The 19490-nt window shown below is 48.9% G+C and overlaps 1 protein-coding gene across 1 annotated transcript in view; it reads left to right on the forward strand.

The window, feature by feature from the left end:
* Positions 1 to 244: 244 nt before the first annotated feature.
* PTPRH (protein tyrosine phosphatase receptor type H) overlaps positions 245 to 19490 on the forward strand; it is a 52122-nt gene continuing 32876 nt past the window's right edge. The window contains 4 exon segments of the mRNA XM_029584447.1: positions 245 to 272; positions 7928 to 8037; positions 9258 to 9303; positions 17215 to 17448. Of these exon segments, the coding sequence (XP_029440307.1) occupies positions 245 to 272; positions 7928 to 8037; positions 9258 to 9303; positions 17215 to 17448 (418 nt within the window).

Consider the following 19490-nt stretch of genomic DNA (forward strand, 5'->3'; position numbering starts at 1 on the left):
GACCCTACGTCTCCCACCTGCCTGCTCTCCCCCCCCCCTGAGATACATCGGAGGAGTGAGCAAGTCAGGGCCTGAGGAGAGAGACCCACACACAGAGGAACTTTCTGCAATCACCCAGCTGGGGGCGGCTCGTGGGGGTTGGGTTGGTTCAGTCTCTCCAGGGAGTCCTAAACCCTGCTGGGCATCTCTGAAGGTGCCAAGCTCTGGGGTCTTCCATGACTCCTCTCCTTCTGCATCTTGGACGATGGAAGTGGGGGTTCCTGCTGTCTCTGGTAAGTGGCATTTTTTTTTTGTTTTCTTTTGCTCCTCACACCGTTACAGGGCACCCTGGGGCAAAGAGGAACCGGCTCCCTGACTTCCTGCTCACATACCTGTCCTCTGTCCTCAGTTTCCAGCATTCTCGGCTGTTGCGCTTCTTGTGGAGCAGTGATGGATTAATCTGTATGGCTCACGGGGCTCATCGGCAGCCCCACGCCAGCAGGTAGAACACAGCCTGTGTTTCGAGGTCCATTGCCGCTCTGCAGGAACTGCCACAGGCTAGGGAAATTTTATAAGGCAAAAATTGGGCAGTGGCGAGCAGGAAGGAGGTGGGGGAGGCAGGAGAACTGATTTTGAGGCCTGACTTAGATTTTAAAAATGGTATCAGTGATGTGTGTGCACAGAGGCAAGGGAAATTCATCTTGTACAGAAGGGCGAAAGATTTCATCTGCATGCCCTTCAGCCAGAGCTAGCAATAATCTTAAGGGGTAGAGCGCAGAATCCCCTCCCCCCCCCCCCCCCGCGCAGAAAATAGCAGAGGAGACCCCGGCATACCGCGAAGACAAAGGCCCGCGTGTGCTGCGGGATGCGCTCCGTTCGCGGTGAAGATGAAGGCCCCCATGTGCCGCGAACGGAGTGTGCTCTGCTCACGGCGAAAGGCCCCCGGTGAGAGAGAATGTGTGTGTGTGAGAGAGGAGAGGGGGTGTGAGAGAGAGCATGGGAGGTAAGAGAGCGGGGGGGGGGGGGGGAATGCTTGAGTGTGGGAGGAGTGTGTATGTGTGTGAGAGATTGGGAGCTCGTGTGTATGAAAAAGGGATCGTGTGTATGTGAGGGTGCTAGCCTGTGTGAAGTGACTGTGTATGTGTGAGACACAGCCTGTGTGAAGGGGTGCGTGAAAGAGAGAGACATAGGTAGCCTGTGTGAGGGTGTATATGTGAGAAAGGGAGCTTGTGTGAGTGTGTTTGCAAGAGAGAGGGCCCTGTATGAGGGGATGTGTATGTGTGCGAGAGAGTGAGGGAACCTGTATGAGGATCTGTGTATGTGTACTAGAGAGAGGGAGCATGTGTGTGAGAGAGGGAGGGACAGAGGGAGCCTGTGTGAGGGGCAGTACTGAGAATGGGGTCAAACTCTGGGACTGGTGATAGAGTGGAAGGGGTTGAGCCTAGAGGTGGAGGGGAGAGATACGAGCAGGTGGAGGAGTTGGGGCCTGAGAGGGCAAAGTGGCCAGGGGAGTAGGGAGAGTAAGTGGAAGGGACACTCTTACTGTGAATTTCTAGGGAAATTCTGCTCAAAATATTTAAAATTCTGCATCTTTAAGTAATAACTTTTTTCTGTCTTAATTTAAAATGTAATTACTTAAAGACTGTCATGTAAATTGTTATTTTGACCAATATAAAGTTTGCAGAATTTTGCAGAATTTTATGTTTTGGTGCACAGAATTTTAAATTTTTTTATGCAGAATTCCCCCAGGAGTAAGCCTACCCCATCTCAGGCTTCACCCTCACACCCAAGTACCCTCTGTACCCATCATAGATTTTACCCACACACCTAAGGACTGCAACCTGTCCCAGGCTTTACCCTCACACCTAAGGATCCTCTGGGCTTATCCCAGGCTTTACCCTCACACCTAAGCATCCTCTGTGCTTATCCCAGGCTTTACCCGTCGCACCTAAGGATCCTCTGTGCTTATCTCAGGCTTTGCTCCACACTAAGCATCCTAAGTGCTTATCCCAGGCTTTACCCCTCACACCTAAGCATCCTCTGTGCTTATCCCAGGCTTTACCCCTCACACCTAAGCATCCTCTGTGCTTATCCCGGGCTTTACCCCTCACACCTAAGGATACTCTGTGCTTATCCCAGGCTTTACCCTTACACCTAATAATCCTCTGTGCTTATCCCAGGCTTTACCCTCACACCTAAGCATCCTCTGTGCTTATCCCAGGTTTTACCTCTCACACCTAAGCATCCTGTGCTTATCCCAGGTTTTACCCCTCACACCTAAGCATCCTCTGTTCTTATCCCAGGCTTTACCGCTCTCATCCTCTATTCATATCCCAGGTTTTACCCCTCTCACTTAAGCATCCTCTGTGCTTATCCCAGGCTTTACCCTAAGCATCCTCTGTGCTTATCCCGGGCTTTACCCCTCACACCTAAGCATCCTCTGTGCTTATCCCAGGCTTTACCCCTCACACCTAAGCATCCTCTGTTCTTATCCCGGGCTTTACCCTCACACCTAAGCATCCTCTGTGCTTATCCCAGGTTTTACCCTCACACCTAAGGATCCTCTGTGCTTATCCCAGGTTTTACCCTCACACCTAAGGATCCTCTGTTCTTATCCCAGGTTTTACCCATTCCTCCTCCACTGCTGAGGATCATATGTGCACATCTCAGGTCATTGTCTCTCCTCTCCTCTCCTCAAAGGTAGGGAAATTTAGACCCTTGTCTCATCTCACGGGTTCCTTGGGCCACTCCTGCTCATGTAGCTCCAGGTTCTTGCGGACAGGCTCAGTCGGTCTTTGTATCATCATCCTCTACCCCAGTCATGTCTGTGAGCCTCTAGTTCCTGCTTCTCTTACAGAAAACCCTCTGATTTTTTTTTTTTTTTTTTGTGGGGGTATCAAACCCAGCCTGTCTGCTCCTCTCCTGCTGCCCTAGATCCATCTTTGAGAATAGCCAATCATTTCCCCCCAGAGGGCAGGAGAGGAGGCCATTACTGGAAGTAGGGTAGGCAGGTGGCCAGCTGCCTCTCCCTGATGGCCTCTTTGGCCTGTGGGGGGGGGGGGGGGCAGCTGGTGATGTCCTCTGGCATTAGTTACATCTAATTGAGAAAATGAAGCTTGGGAGCGCCGGAGCTTTTCTGCACCGACCTCTCACGTTCTCCTCTTTTCCTATCCATCCTCACCCCCTTGGGCTTTTGTTTGCCCATTGGTTTATACTAATGTGGCTCAGGTTTTATGCATATTCCCTGCCCCAGTGCGGTTGGAGGCGTGGGGGGAAGCGAGGGAATGCAGAACACGCCTTGCTGCCCTAGGGTGCCCACTAATACAAACCCAGAACATAGGCCATCCCCTTGATAAAAACATTATGGGCTTAAAAGTCCCCATTCTCCTCCTTGTGCCCTGAGAGGAAGCTGGGGGAGATGGAGAGGACCCCGGGGGGAAGGGAGATGGATCCTGGGGAGGTAGTGAAGAAAAGTAGGGAAGAGAAGAATCGCAGGGGAGGATGAAATGGAGCGGAGCCTGAGTGGAGCAGAAGAGAGGGCAAGGAACATAAGAACATGCCATACTGGGTCAGACCAAGGGTCCATCAAGCCCAGCATCCTGTTTCCAACAGTGACCAATCCAGGCCATAAGAACCTGGCAAGTTCCCAAAAACTAAGTCTATTCCATGTTACCATTGCCAGTAATAGCGGTGGTTATTATCTAAGTCAACTTAATTAATAGCAGGTAATGGACTTCTCCAAGAACTTATCCAATCCTTTTTTAAACACAGCTATACTAACTGCACTAACCACATCCTCTGGCAACAAATTCCAGAGTTTAATTGTGCATTGAGTGAAAAAGAACTTTCTCCGATTAGTCTTAAATGTGCTACTTGCTAACTTCATGGAGTGCCCCCTAGTCTTTCTATTATTCGAAAGAGTAAATAACCGATTCACATTTACCCGTTCTAGACCTCTCATGATTTTAAACACCTCTATCATATCCCCCCCTCAGTCGTCTCTTCTCCAAGCTGAAAAGTCCTAACCTCTTCAGCCTTTCCTCATAGGGGAACTGTTCCATCCCCTTTATCATTTTGGTCGCCCTTCTCTGTACCTTCTCCACGGGGGAGGAGGATGGAGGATGGATCACTGTTCCCTCCTTTTTCCTAAATCCCAGATTGGCGAGTCTGGCCAGAATGAAAAACGGGATTACTGTGTATCCTGTTCTTGTGTAAGGAGGACATGGGACAATTTCTTTTAAAAAAAAAACGCTGGCCTGCCCTGTATAAAGCAGGACTCTGGGGCCATCCAGCTGTGCCAGGACAAGCCTGCCCCTGGGTCAGCAGGGTGAGGCTGGGGCTGCACCTTTTGGCGTTTTCGGCGGCTTTTAGGGAACCTGGAAACACCGGTGGGTGAAGGGTTAAAAACTGGGCCCCGCCCACTCCGCGCCCCACGAGGACCCAGAGCCTTCCTCTGGGCAAGGAACCAGAAAGCCAGGGGCGACTCGGCTGGCCCTGGCACTCCCAGGCCAGTGAGATGGCGCCCGACTGTGCACAAACGTGAAACCCGTCCGACCGGTTTGGGCCAGGAGCTGCGAGCCAGAGAAACCATAGCCTAGGAGGACGCCTGCCCTTCCGTGCGGCTCCCCTCGGTTTCTCTCGCTCTCACCTCCTTACCCTGCTCCCCGCACCCCCCCCCCCCTCTCTGGCCGAGTCGGGGCCCTTCGCTGGCCTGGCAGTTGGGCCGTGGGTTGGCCACGTGGCGGTGCGGCCAAAGTGGTTGCACGTGAGAGCCAGTCACACGCGCGCTCGCGGACACGGGGAGCTCTGGAAACCCAAACTCTTCCCCCCCCCCCCCTTGATGTGCTTTCCACCCTCCCCCGCGGTGAGGGGCCCCGTTATCCCCCAGGAAGATCCACCTGGGTGAATACCTTTTCAAAGTTTCCTCTATAGTGTAAAAGAAAAGCTTAAAAAAAAACAAACCCCAAACCCCGCAATCCAATCCCAATAATACCAGTAAAACACTAGGACATCTACACCGAGCTAATGGGGCTGTTTGACTCCTCATCCACTCCTCTCCCCATTCCCCCTGCCCCCCCCGCTGACATCTCCCGAGAATTTGGTGTGAATTGTCTGCAAAAGTGAAAAGTGATTAGGTGACACAATTGCACGCACATAGACGTGGCCTTCCCCCCCACTCGCTCCTGAAAATGTATTGTTTCTAGGACACTGAATGGGTTCCTAGGGTGAATGCATAACCCCCCACCCCACCCTTCAAAAAGTAGGATAAAAATGACACCATGCAGACAGGACAGTAAGAGGGTTGGGTCCCAGGTTCTGGTGCTGGCCCGGATTGTCCCTGCTCAGATCCCGGTTCTGGCCCGGTGGCAGGACCCCACAGATTCTGCGGCTCTGGTTGCTGTTTCTCCTCTTTCCTCCAGGATCAAACGCAGTTTTTCTTGCTCTTTCCTGGCTGGGAAGTCCTGGATTTTCTCTCCCTTTTCTCATTGCAGGAGGAAATGCATTTCTGCTTCTCTTTCTCCAGTGCTGCACTGCGGGCAGAGTTGGGCTTCTGGGGGTTTCCAGCTCAGTTCCTGTCTGCACCTTTCTCATTCTTATTCTGTGTTGGGTGAGGGTCTGTGTGTCCTGCATGTGTGAGTGAGATGAGGGAGGCTGCTAGCGTGGAGTTTCTGTGCAAGGAACTGTTGCAGTCCGGCTGGTTCTGTTTTCCAGCAGGAGGTGTATTGGGGTTCTAGGGCCCAGTGCTGCCTTTTCCTAGGTAGGGTTGTTGCTGGGTGAGTCCTGGCAGTTGGTGCAATCATGGTGCTGCAGGCTTGTTTCATACAGGAGCTGCCGAGTCTGCTTTTTGCAGGGGGGGGGGGAGGGTGTTGCAGGGGTTTGTGGAGTTTCTGTGCAGGGATCGGTCACAGTTTAGCTGGTTCTGTTTTCCAGCAGGAGGTGTATCGGGGTTCTAGGGTCAGGGGCTGCCTTTTCCTAGGTAGGGTTGTTGCTGGGTGAGTCCTGGCAGTTAGTGCAATCATGGTGCTGCAGGCTTGTTTCATACAGGAGCTGCCGAGTGTGCTTTTTGCAGGGGGGGGGGGGGGAGGGTGTTGCAGGGGTGTGTGGAGTTTCTGTGTAGGGATCGGTCACAGTTTAGCTGGTTCTGTTTTCCAGCAGGAGGTGTATCGGGGTTCTAGGGTCAGGGGCTGCCTTTTCCTAGGTAGGGTTGTTGCTGGGTGAGTCCTGGCAGTTGTGCAATCATGGTGCTGCAGGCTTGTTTCATACAGATGGTGCTGTGCGCTTTTTGCAGGGGGGGGGGGGGGGTTTGCATCACAGAGTGCCTCTCTCCCTCTCTCTCATGGTCTCCAAATCTCTCCCTTGGTTAATCTTCTCACTCGTTCTCCCTCTCTCCCTTTTTCTTTCTGTTTCCCTTCTCTCCCATTGCTTGATGTCTCTTCTTTTCTCTCCCCTGTGCTTTCCTCTTGTATCTAATCCCCTTTATCAAGCCATAAACTTATCACCTTGCCCTCCCCTCTTCTACCCCAACTAGATCCTGGAAACCCCATAAACAAGGCACCATGTGTGTTCCACAGCCATAATCCATCTCTGAGATTGTAGTAACATTTCTTCTGAATGTGATAATATCTAGACCTCACTGGAGCATCCCTCTTATGATCTGCAAAGGTCTCTCCTGTTAGAGGCCCTGGACCTCCATTTATCTCTAAATACTTAACATTCAACGGCTGCTGATTATTGCCCATGTTCAAGGCAACCTTATTATCTAGTAGGAAAGCTCCTTAGGTTATATAATGGGTAGCAGAGACTGGGGGGGGGGGGACCTGACCTTGGACCCCTTGAAAAGGGCTTCCTACTGCTGCTGGCAGTGGCCCTCTTGTGAGCTCAGCACTTCTCTTACACTGAGCTGTTGGCAGAGGCTGTGGGGTTCATTGTGTTGACATGCTTTTCCTCTCTAGGGCCCAAGACCCGTGCCCCTACTTCAGCTGCAGAGTTACCAATCCATGGTTCCAGGTTTTGGGAAGGTGTTTAAGACCTTTCCCGGGCCTTGGGTGTTTTCACAGGGCTAAGGCCATGCTTGCCCTCCCCACCTGGTGTGTCAACCATTGGAGCCTTAGGCAGAGAAGTTTCCTCAAGTCAGTCTAAAAATATGAACAGTATGAATCAGAACGTCCGTGGCTGGGAATGGAGCAAAGGGCCACATGGTGTCAAACCACAGATACGGGGAAATTCACCGAGGGCTATAAGAACTGGAAGAAAAGACTTTGCTGTTGCTATGAAGGCAGGGGAGTAGGGCAGATAGGGGGCCTATATCATCTTAGCCATGCCCAGTGCATGCAGGGAAATGTAGTTCAGAGTTCCCCCAGCAAATGTGCAAAGAATTCCATCTCGCTTCATGCTGTGGGAGGAAAGGCCACTAAAGCCAGGACTGGGGAGGGGACCTTACCATGGAGTTAGCAGCCAGATGGTTCCTAATCGGGAGTCCCCACCATCCACCAACACCCTGGTTTAGGAGCGAGGGCTCCCTTCTCGCCGTTAGCACAACGGCGTGAAAGAAAGAGCCCGTCAGAGTGCCTGGCTCATCCTCTGCTGGCAGGCAGAACCGGAAACGGAGCCAGCGGCACGCAAGGCGAGGGAGAGATGAGGAGCAGAACAAGCGTCCGCATTGTGTCTTGGGCTGTTGACAAAACACCGGAACCTGTTGTGGTCGAAAACCAGAAATCAAGCAGAAAAGAGTGGCTGTGGGGCAGAGACTCAGCAGGGCAGGGGATGGGAGCTGCTCCGTCCAGGTCAAGCAGTGCCCCTGTCGCCTCCACCCCCTCCCAAACACCAGAGCAGCCCGATTCGATACCGCCTGCGCCGGAGTGCGTCTCCGAATCCCAGCAACTATTGGCTGAAGGCAGTAAAACCCTGTTCTGAGAACCATGCCACAGTGCCGTGGGCCCCTTTACAGAAAGCCCCGTGAGCAGTAGCACCACCTCACGGCCAGCACGGGGAGATGCAGATGAGCGTTACCAGTATCTTATCTCTAAAGTGGTGCCAGACATCTGCAGTGCTGCACAGGTATACAAAGGTGAAAGTCCCTGCTCCATGGAGCTTACAATCCAGCCAAGATACATAACACAAGTCAAATAGTTGTCAGGGACTTCATTAATTACTGTAAACATGATTAATATCAGCAAGGCTGTGAAGGGAGAGCCAGGGTTTAAGATATAAAAGCAACCTTGTATTGGAAGGGAGCTGGTCCTTCCCAGCCCTCTCCCCCGACCCTCCTACTTCCCCCAGCCCCTGCCGGCATGGGTCACGTCCAAGGTCCAGGGCTGAGCCAAAGATAACACCCAACGGGGGAATTCCTGGCCCAGGAACAGGAACTGAAAGCCAGGCCGTGTCCCAGCACTGCAGAGGTCTCCTGCCCTTCACGTGACACCCACACAAACCGGAAGGAGAACTGGAGCACCAGCCCTGCCCTAGGCAGCTCTCTGGGGGGGGGAGGGAAACAGAAAAATCCCTCGACCTGTCCTTAGGATACCCCCTGGGCCATCCTGTGCTTGGGACCTGCAGCGTGGGCTGATTAAAGCATTCAGAGCGCTGTCCAGGCAGGGCAGCCTAGTCCTGGGGTTACATTGGTTTCTGGATCTTGACTTATTAGTACAAGCGAGGACACCTGAGGTGTCATCCTCCTGCTCGGTGTGTTGGGTCCGGGTCAGTGGATGCACGATGACTGCAGTTCCCCAGTGAATCCCAGGACTCCTGGGAGGGCCTTCCAAGGTCCTGGGTCAGGTGGGACCTAGAAGCCACAATGGATCCATAGAAGGCCCTGGGTTTTAGGTTTAAGCAAGATGCCCTCTGGGGGGATATGTGCGGGCAGGTTCCCTGATGTGGGGGTAGTGAAAGATTGTCACCCATCCCACCAAGTAATGGCAGAAGCAGGGAGCCCTCATCATGTAATTAGGTCAACACGCGAGGAGCAAGATATGCAGGTCAGACTACCTTGAAGGAGCCCAGACTCAACCTCAGGTGCTCTTCAGTCTGCATCCCCCCTCCCCGTTACTCTCGCCTGGCTCCCCAGGGAGCAGCTCTGAGATGACCTCCCTCCTTCGCTTCCCATGACACTCGTTTACCACATCCAAGCCCAGTCCTGGTCCTCTCGATCACGGAGACATCCCTGGAGGCTCCTTGTGAGACACATGGAGCCCCCCTAGCCTCCCCCCCTGAACATACCCTGACTCTGTCTGTTCGTCCTTCTGCTGGTTTACATGCACTGTTCTCTCTCTTTCATGCAGGTTTGGTGGCTGTGTCTGAGTGGTCATGTCCTGGGTCAGGATGCAGGTGAGTCCCTCCAGGCCCCGTCAGATAATATTCGAGCTTTTCCACAGAACCTGGTCTGGTCAGAGAGGTGAAAATGGAAATGCAAGACCTAAGCTTAGCGCCAGTGCGACACATGGAAAACCAGGAATGTGACACCCAGAGAACAGAGGGGGAGAGCTCCTCTATGATACACACCAGAGAGGCAGGGAGCTTCTCTCTAATACACACCTGAGAAGCAAGGACCTCCTCTATAATACACACCTGAGAGGCAAGGAGCTTCTCTGTTATAGAAACATAGAAACATAGAAATGACGGCAGAAGAAGACCAAACGGCCCATCCAGTCTGCCCAGCAAGCTTCACACATTTTTTTCTCTCATACTTATCTGTTTCTCTTAGCTCTTGGTTCTATTTCCCTTCCACCCCCACCATTAATGCAGAGAGCGGTGATGGAGCTGCATCCAAGTGAAATATCTAGCTTGATTAGTTAGGGGTGGTAGGGGTAGTAGCCGCCGCAATAAGCAAGCTACACCCATGCTTATTTGTTTTACCCAGACTATGTTATTCAGCCCTTATTGGTTGTTTTTCTTCTCCCCTGCCGTTGAAGCAGGGAGCTATGTGGACACACACATACACACACACACACACACACAAACCTGAGAAGCAAGGACCTCCTCTATAATACACACCTGAGAGGCAGGGAGCTTCTCAGTTACACACACACAGACACACACCTCAGAAGCAAGGACCTCCTCTATAATAACCACCTGAGAGGCAGAGAACTTCTCTTTCCTGTTTGTACCCCAGATCAGTCCAGATAAGTGGGTTTTGCATCCCTACCAGCAGATGGAGGCAGAGACCAAAACTTTGAGGCACTGCTACATAACGGAGAATGCCCCCTGCAGTCCCTCAGTATTTCTCTGACTCCAGCAGATGGTAGAAGTGTAAAACCTGCAGTCTGTTAGTTAATAAAAAGAAAAGTTAGTACAGAGTAGGGAAAAGAAGATCCGGAGCTCCCAGAGGTGTTAGGTTCCTTCGTGGGCTATCCCTCGGGTAGAGCAAGGAGAGAGGGGGGGGGGGGGGTTGGAGATCCCTGAGCTAGCTCAGCCCTTGTTGGTCAGGGGGGTTGAAAGCCAGAGGTCCTGGGTCCCTCACCCCCCTCTGGGTCCTCGCTTCCAGTGCAGCTTCCTCTGGACATCCAGAAGCAGGGAAGTAGCCCTGTTTTGGTTTCTGTACTCACTTGCTGGCTGTTTTTGTTTTTGTATTGGACTGTGTCTTTAAAAAAAATGGTGAGAGAAGTCAGGGAGGAAGCTTGGTGCTGCGCTACAAATTTTCCTATAATACACACCCAATAGGCAAGGAGCTTCTCTGTCACACACACGCACACCCGAGAAGCAAGCACCTTCTCTATAATACACACCTCTGAGAGGCAGGGAGCTTCTCTATAATACACACCTGAGAGGCAAGGAGCTTCTCTATAATACACATCTGACAGGCAAGGAGCTTCTCTGTTATACACACCTGAGAGGCAGGGAGCTTCTCTAAAATACACACCTGAGGCAGGGAGCTTCTCTATAATACACACCTGAGGCAGGGAGCTTCTCTATAATACACACGAGAAATAAGGAGCTTCTCAGTTATACACACACACACACACACCTGAGAAGCAAGGACCTCCTCTATAATACATACCTGAGAGGCAAGTAGCTTCTCTATAATACACACCTGAGAGGCAAGGAGCTTCTCTATAATACACACCTGACAGGCAAGGAGCTTCTCTATAATACAAACCTGGCAGGCAAGGAGCTTCTTAGTTACACACACACAGACACACACCTCAGAAGCAAGGATCTCCTCTATAATACACACCTGAGAGGCAAGGAGCTTCTCTATAATACACACCTGGCAGGCAAGGAGCTTCTCAGTTACACACACACACAGACACCTGAGAAGCAAGGACCTCCTCTATAATACACACCTGAGAGGCAAGGAGCTTCTCAGTTACACACACACACACACACACACACACACCTCAGAAGCAAGGACCTCCTCTATAATACACACCTGAGAGGCAAGGAGCTTCTCTATAATACACACCTGGCAGGCAAGAAGCTTCTCTGTTATACACACCTGAGAGGCAAGGAGCTTCTGTATAATACACACCTGGCAGGCAAGGAGCTTCTCAGTTACACACAAACAGACACACACCTCAGAAGCAAGGATCTCCTCTATAATACACACCTGAGAGGCAAGGAGCTTCTCTATAATACACACCTGGCAGGCAAGGAGCTTCTCAGTTACACACACACACAGACACCTGAGAAGCAAGGACCTCCTCTATAATACACACCTGAGAGGCAAGGAGCTTCTCAGTTACACACACACACACACACACACACACACACCTCAGAAGCAAGGACCTCCTCTATAATACACACCTGAGAGGCAAGGAGCTTCTCAGTTACACAAACACACACACACACCTGAGAAGCAAGGATCTCCTCTCTAATACACACCTGAGAGGCAAGGAGCTTCTCAGTTACACACACACACACACACACACCTGAGAAGCAAGGAACTTCTCTATAATACACACCTGAGAGGCAAGGAGCTTCTCTGTTATACACATCTGAAAAACAAGGATCTGAAAGGCAAGGAACTTCTTTATAATACACACCTGAGAGGCAAGAAGCTTCTCTGTTATACACACACCCACACACAAGTGAGAAGCAAGGATCTCCTCTCTAATACACACCTGAGAGGCAGGGAGCTTCTCTATAATACACACCTGAGAGGCAAGGATCTCCTCTCTAATACACACCTGAGAGGCAGGGAGCTTCTCTGTGACACTCACCTAAAATTCAAGGAGTTCCTGTATAATATATTTTAATTCTATTTTATTTTAAAATATTTATATTCTGCCTACATCAACATTTTCATGCTAAGCAGAAATTGTCCCCTCTAAAATAGCTGAGGGCCAGGGATCTTCTCCCAGAGGTGTTACAGGAAAGATCTCCGACCCTCATCTGGGTGCTAGAGAGAAGCTCCCTGGCCCTCAGGTGTCTAGTAGAAAGAAAGTCCCGCCTCTTAGCTGGCTGGTTAGTGAGAAGCTCCCTGCCTCCCAGTTGGCTGGTAGAGAGAAGTTTTTGCTGTGTGGAAGTGGCTGTTTCACTGAATGCTGATCATCCGGAGTCTCAATGCATGGATGAGACGATGGTGCAAGGAAGAGGGAATCTTTTGGGGAAATGGGGAGTCTCTTCCAAAGGGATGGGCTCCACCTTAACCAGGGTGGAACCAGACTGCTGGCGCTAACCTTTAAAAAGGAAGGGGTGTTATGCTGCAGGACTCTTCGACCGAGGGGGAGTTGACGCTCCCTGTGGGGAGGAGCCCCACAGGTCCCCACCGTCGGTAGGCGAGGCTGGTAGGAAGCAGAAGCCCATCTGGAGCTTCACCACCTGCAGCCCACGTTCCCCTTAGGTTGAGCCCTCGGGTGCCGGGACCCGGCTAGACTTAGGTGAGGCCGCTGCAGCAGTGGAAGTCCTGGTGAAGAAATGTAGCTGAAGCTCAGGCTGAGGCTAGGAACAGGCAGCAAGCTCAAGGTCATGGTACAGGCAACGGTCAAGGCAGATAGTGTAGCTCATGGTCAAGATCCAGGCAAAGGTCGAGGCAGGCGGTGTAGCTCGTGGTCCAGGTCCAGGCAACAGTTGAGGCAGGCGGTAGGAAGTAAAGGTCAAGGTCAAGTCCGAAGTCAAAGCCAAGATCAGTCCGAAGGAACGAAGGAGGAAGGCGAGGTAAATGGGAGGCAGGAACTCAGGAATGGCAATCCACTACTCAGAAGCGAAGACACCTATTGCCAACGCAAAGGTTCAAGGCAGGGACCAGCCTTATATAGTCCCTGAGCGATGATGTCATCAAGGAGGACCGTGGGGCTTTTCCCACCGCAGGCCCTTTCAATTCAGCAGAGAGGTGCACGCGTGCGCCTAGGAGGGCGGGTGCCAGAGCAGGACGTTGGCGGCATTCTCAGCCGCAAAGAACAGCACCCAGAGCTGCATGGAAGCGGCAGCAGCTTGATGGTGGCGGCAGCACTCAAGGCCATGAAGATGAAAAGCAGTGTCGGCGGCAGCTACCCACCGCTACGAGGGAGGCTGGGACTGTTTCAGCCTCGGCAGCGTGGCGTCAGGTAAGCGAAGTTGGTCGCAGGGCTCCGCGGCCGGCAAGCGTAACAAGGGGAAAGCCGACAGTCGCTCAGCAGCGCATGGTTCGGAGAGAGGTATCTTCAAAGGATACTAATGATGCATTAGAATTAGGGCATCCCGACAGTGAGGTTCCAATAATAAGAAAAGTAGTCCAAGTGCCTGTAACTAGAAACTCACCTGAGCTAAAAAATTCTAACTTATCCCTATCAATTAAAAAGCAGAATGAAATTACAAACAAAAACACACTTTGAAATGTCTGTATGCTAATGCCAGAAGTCTAAGAAGTAAGGATAGGAGAATTAGAGTGTATAGCAGTAAATGATGACATAGACTTAATTGGCATCTCAGAGACATGGTGGAAGGAGGACAACCAATGGGACAGTGCTATACCGGGGTACAAATTATATCGCAATGACAGAGAGGAGCAGTCGGGAGGAGGTGTGGCGCTTTATGTCCGGGATGGCATAGAGTCCAACAGGATAAAGATCCTGCATGAGACTAAATACAAAATTGAATCTTTATGGGTAGAAATCCCTTGTGTGTCAGGGAAGACTACAGTGATAGGGGTATACTACCGTCTACCTGGTCAAGATGGTGAGACGGACAGTGAAATGCTAAGAGAAATTAGGGAAGCTAACCAAATTGGTAGTGCGGTAATAATGGGAGACTTCAATTACCCTAATATTGACTGGGTAAATGTATCATCGGGTCATGCTAGAGAGATAACGTTCCTGGATGGAATAAATTATAGCTTTATGGAGCAATTGGTTCAGGAACCGACGAGAGAGGGAGCAATTTTAGATCTAATTCTCAGTGGAGCACAGGACTTGGTGAGAGAGGTAACGGTGGTGGGGCCGCTTGGCAATAGTGATCATAATATGATCAAATTTGATTTAATGACTGGAAAAGGAACAGTGTGCAAATCCAAGGCTCTTGTGCTAAACTTTCAAAAGGGAAACTTTGATAAAATGAGAAAAATTGTTAGAAAAAAACTGAAAGGAGCAGCTACAAAGGTAAAAAGTGTGCAACACGCGTGGTCATTGTTAAAAAATACCATTCTAGAAGCACAGACCAGATGTATTCTACACATTAAGAAAGGTGGAAAGAAAGCAAAACGATTACCGGCATGGTTAAAAGGGGAGGTGAAAGAAGCTATTTTAGCCAAAAGATCTTCATTCAAAAATTGGAAGAAGGATCCAACAGAAGAAAATAGGATAAAGCATAAGTGTTGGGAAGTTAAATGTAAGACATTGATAAGACAGGCTAAGAGAGAATTTGAAAAGAAGTTGGCCGTAGAGGCAAAATCTCACAGTAAAAACTTTAAAAAATATATCCAAAGCAGAAAGCCTGTGAGGGAGTCAGTTGGACCGTTGGATGATCGAGGGATTAAAGGGGCACTTAGAGAAGATAAGGCCATCACGGAAAGATTAAATGATTTCTTTGGTTCAGTGTTTACTGAAGAGGATATTGGAGAGATACCCGTTCCATGAAGTTAGCATGTGGCACATTTAAAACTAATTGGAGAAAGTTCTTCTTCACTCAATGCACAATTAACTCTAGAATTTGTTGCCTGAGGACATGGTTAGTTCAGTTAGTTTAGCTGTGTTTAAAAAAAGATTGGATAAGTTCTTGGAGGAGAAGTCCATTACCTGCTATTAATTAAGTTGACTTAGAAAATAGCCACTGCTATTACTAGCAACGGTAACATGAAATAGACTTAGTTTTTGGGTACTTGCCAGGTTCTTATGGCCTGGATTGGCCACTGTTGGAAACAGGATGCTGGGCTTGATGGACCTTTGGTCTGACCCAGTATGGCATGTTCTTATGTTCTGGAGAAGGTTTTCAAGGGTGACGATTCAGATGAACTGACCCAAATCACAGTGAACCTGGAAGATGTGGTAGGCCTGATTGACAAACTGAAGAGTAGCAAATCACCTGGACCGGATGGTATACACCCCAGGGTTCTGAAAGAACTAAAAAATGAAATTTTAGACCTATTTCAATTAATTTGTAACCTATCATTAAAACCATCCGTTGCACCTGAAGATTGTTAGATGGCCAGTGTAACCCCAATATTTAAAAATGGATCCAGGAGTGATCCGGGAAACTGTAGACCAGTGAGCCTGACTTCAGTGCCAGGAAAAATCGTGGAAAATGTTATAAAGAATAAAATCACAAAACATTTAGATAGACATGGATTAATAGGACACTGCCAACATGGATTTTGCCAAGGGAAGTCTTGCCTCACAAATCTACATTTTTATGAAGGGGTGAATAAATATTTGGACAAAGGTGAACCAGTAGATGTGGTATATTTAGATTTTCAGAAGGCGTTCGACAAAGTCCCACATGAGAGGCTTCTAAGAAAACGAAAAAGTCATGGGATAGGAGACGATGTCCTTTTGTGGATTGCAAGCAAGTTAAAGATAGGAAACAGAGAGTAGGATTAAATGGTCAGTTTTCACAGTGGAAAAAGGTAAACAGTGGCATGCCTCAGGGGTCTGTACTTGGACAGGTGCTTTTTAATATATTTATAAATGATCTGGAAAGAGGTACAACGAGTGAGGTGATCAAATTTGTGGATGATATAGTATTATGCAGAGTATTTAAATTTCAAGCGGATTGTGATAAATTGCAGGAGGACGTTGCGAGACTGGAAGATTGGGCTTCCAAATGACAGATGAAATTTAATGTGGACAAGTGCAAAGTGATGCATTTAGGGAAAAATAACCCTTGCTGTAGTGACACAATGTTAGATTCTGTCATAGGAGTTACCACCCAGGAAAGAGATCTAGGCGTCATAATGGATAATATATTGAAATTGTCTGCTCAGTGTGCTGTGGTGATCAAAAAAGCAAACAATGTTAGGAATTATTAGGAAGGGAATGGCAAATAAAACAGAGGATGTCATAATGCCTCTGTATCGCCCCATGGTGAGACCGCAGCTTGAATACTGTGTACAATTCTGGTCGCCGCATCTCAAAAAAAGATATAATTGCGATGGAGAAGGTACAGAGAAGAGCGACCAAAATGATAAAGGGCATGGAACAGCTCCCCTATGAGGAAAGGCTGAAGAGGTTAGGGCTGATCAGCTTGGAGAAGAGACAACTGAGGAGGGGGATATGATAGAAGTCTACAAAATCATGATTGATGCAGCTCCAGCACTGCTCTCTACATCAATGGCGGGGGTGGAAGGAAATTAGAACCAAAAAGTTACCAATAAGGGCCCTGACCTCAGCGGTCAGAGTAACAGATAAGTATGAGAAAAATGTGTGAAAGCTTGCTGGGCAGATTGGATGGGCCGTTTGGTCTTCTTCTGCCATCATTTCTATGTTTCTATGTAAATTGGTTATTTACTCTCTCAGATAATAGAAGGACCAGGGGACACTCCATGAAGCTAGCAAGTAGCTCATTTAAAACAAATCAAAGAAAATTATTTTTCACTCAGTGCATAGTTAAGCTCTGGAATTCATTGCCAGAGGATGTGGTTACAGCAGTTAGTGTAACTGGGTTTAAAAAAAGGTTTGGATAAGTTCCTAGAGGAAAAATCCATAAACTGCTATTAATTAATAAGCAAACGTAGCATGAGATTTATTTAAGATTTGGCTATTTGCCAGGCACTTGCAACCTGGATTGGCCACTGTTGGAAACAGGTTACTGGGGTTGATGGACCCTTGGTCTGACCCAGTATGACAAATATTATGTTCACATGTTCTTATGTTCTTGTTCTGTCCCCAGGCTCACCTTGCAATTCCATGAACTGGACGATCAGTGAAACCTTTATCACAGTCCACAACTCTAGCAGTTTTGACTTTCTAAATGCCTCGGCCATGACAGCTGGAGCCTCCTCGCCTGCCATAAACAAGACGAACTCCAGCCTCATTAATATCACCAACCTGAGCCCAGGGTGCCAGTATCACCTCGCCTTCTTGCAAAACGGGACCCAGCTTTGCAACACCTCTGTGTACACCGGTGAGGCGGGACGCTGCGACCCCAGGGGAGGGGCCCTTGAAGGCAGGCAGGAGGGGTTTGAGCCTGCAGTGTCTCTCGGCTGATGGGATCAGGGAGCTTGCAGAGGTGATCTGTGGATGGTGGAGTGGTCGGTGACAGGAGAGGGGCTGGAAACTGCCAGTGAAAGCCCATGAAATGTACTGGGGGGGAAAGCTTTCGCTGTGTCCTGCTGCCAGACCCGGGCATTTTTTGAGTTCCGCTCCCTTTTAGGGTAGATTTGTGAGGAGGCGAGAGGTGAGGGGGTGAATGTGTGTGTGGTGGGTTTTTCTCTTTTCCTCTTCAAAGGTGTGCCAGCCCCATGGTCTGCAGGGTGAAAGAAATGCCAGCTATACCTACTCACACAGGCTTCCTCGTGATGGCACCCGGTGTGCTAATGTATGCACATGAGAACCTGTCATTGGGTGTCCCTGTATCCCTCCATTATTGGGTGTCTCTCCCTATACCTATCCCACCGCATCTATTTATTTTATTTATTTAGGATTTTTTTTTTTTTTTTTAGGATTTTTATATACCGACCTTCTTAATACAAGTATCAAATCAGGTCGGTTTCCAAAGAACAAAACTGTCGCGGTTAAGGCGTTACAATAAACAGAGTTTCTGAACATAGGAACATCAATAAATATTACATAAGCAACAGTAACTCGACAAAATAACGTGGATAAATATGGGTACTAGCTAAATAGGGGTAGTGTAACTTGGGAAGTTACACTACCCCTATTTGTTTATATGTTTATAGAGATAGTTACACTATCTCTATAAACATGTGTCTTTGGGTGTATGTTTCTCTTTATACTTCTGTCTCTGGGTGTCTCTGCGTAACCACGGTCTCTCTCTGTATACCTATGGCCCTGGGTGCCTCTCTGTATGAAACTTTCCCGGGGAGTATGTCTGTCTGTGTACCTGTGTCTCTGGGTTTATATCTCTCTGGATACCTGTGTCTCTGGCTGTATCTCTCTCTCTCTCTCTCTTTACCTGTGTCTCCATATCTCTGGATGTCTCTCTCTCTGTACATCAGTGTCTCTGGGTATACCTATCTCTGTATATTTGTGTCTCTGGGTGTATTTCTCTGTGTATACCGGGACCTCTGGGAGTATCTCTCTCTGTATATTTGGTCTCTGAATATCTGGGTGCATTCCTTTCTGGATTCCTGTATCTCAGTTTCTCAGGGTATATCTCTCTATATATAACTGTGTTTCTATATCTCTGGGTGTCGCTCTCTCTGTATACCTATATCTCTGGGTGTATCACTCTCTTTATTCCTGTATCTCTGGGTATATATCTCTCTCTGTATGCCTGTGTCTCTAGGTGTATCTCTCTTTGTAAACCTGTGTCTCTGGCTGTATCTCTCTCTTTATACCTGTGTCTCTGTGCCTCTGTTTATATTTCTCTCTGGATACCTGTGTCTCTGGGTGTATCTCTCTATTTGATCTCTCTTTGTATTCCTGTGTCTCTTTGTCTCTAGTTGTAGCTCTCTCTGTATACCCGTCTCTCTCTCTCTGGGTGTATCTCTCTCTTTATGCCTGTGTATCTCTCTCTATATCCCTGTATCTTTGTGTCTTTGGGTGAAGCTCTCTCTGTATGCCTGTGTTTCTGTGTCTCTAGGTGTATTTCTCTCTTTAAACCTGAGTCTCTGGCCGTATCTCTCTCTGTATACCTGTGTCTCTGGGTGTATCCTCTCTTTTTGTATCTCTCTCTGTATACCTGCTTCTCTGTGTCTCTGGGCGTCTCTCTCTCTGTATACCTGTGTTTCTGGTAGTATCTCTCTCTGTATTCCTGTGTCTCAAATTCTATCTGTATCTCTATCCCTGGTCTCTGAATATCTGGGTGTATTCCTCTCTGTATTCCTTTGTCTCACTGTCTCTGGATGTATCTCTCTCTGTATACTTGTGTCTCTTAGTATCTGTATGCATTTCTATATATACCTCAGTCTCTGTGTTTCTGGGTTTATCTCTCTCTATATACCTGTGTCTTTGTGTCTCTGAGTGTCTCTCTCTCTCTGTATA

Source organism: Rhinatrema bivittatum, chromosome 19, assembly GCF_901001135.1.
Source record: "Rhinatrema bivittatum chromosome 19, aRhiBiv1.1, whole genome shotgun sequence".
Classification (NCBI taxonomy): Eukaryota; Metazoa; Chordata; class Amphibia; order Gymnophiona; family Rhinatrematidae; genus Rhinatrema; species Rhinatrema bivittatum.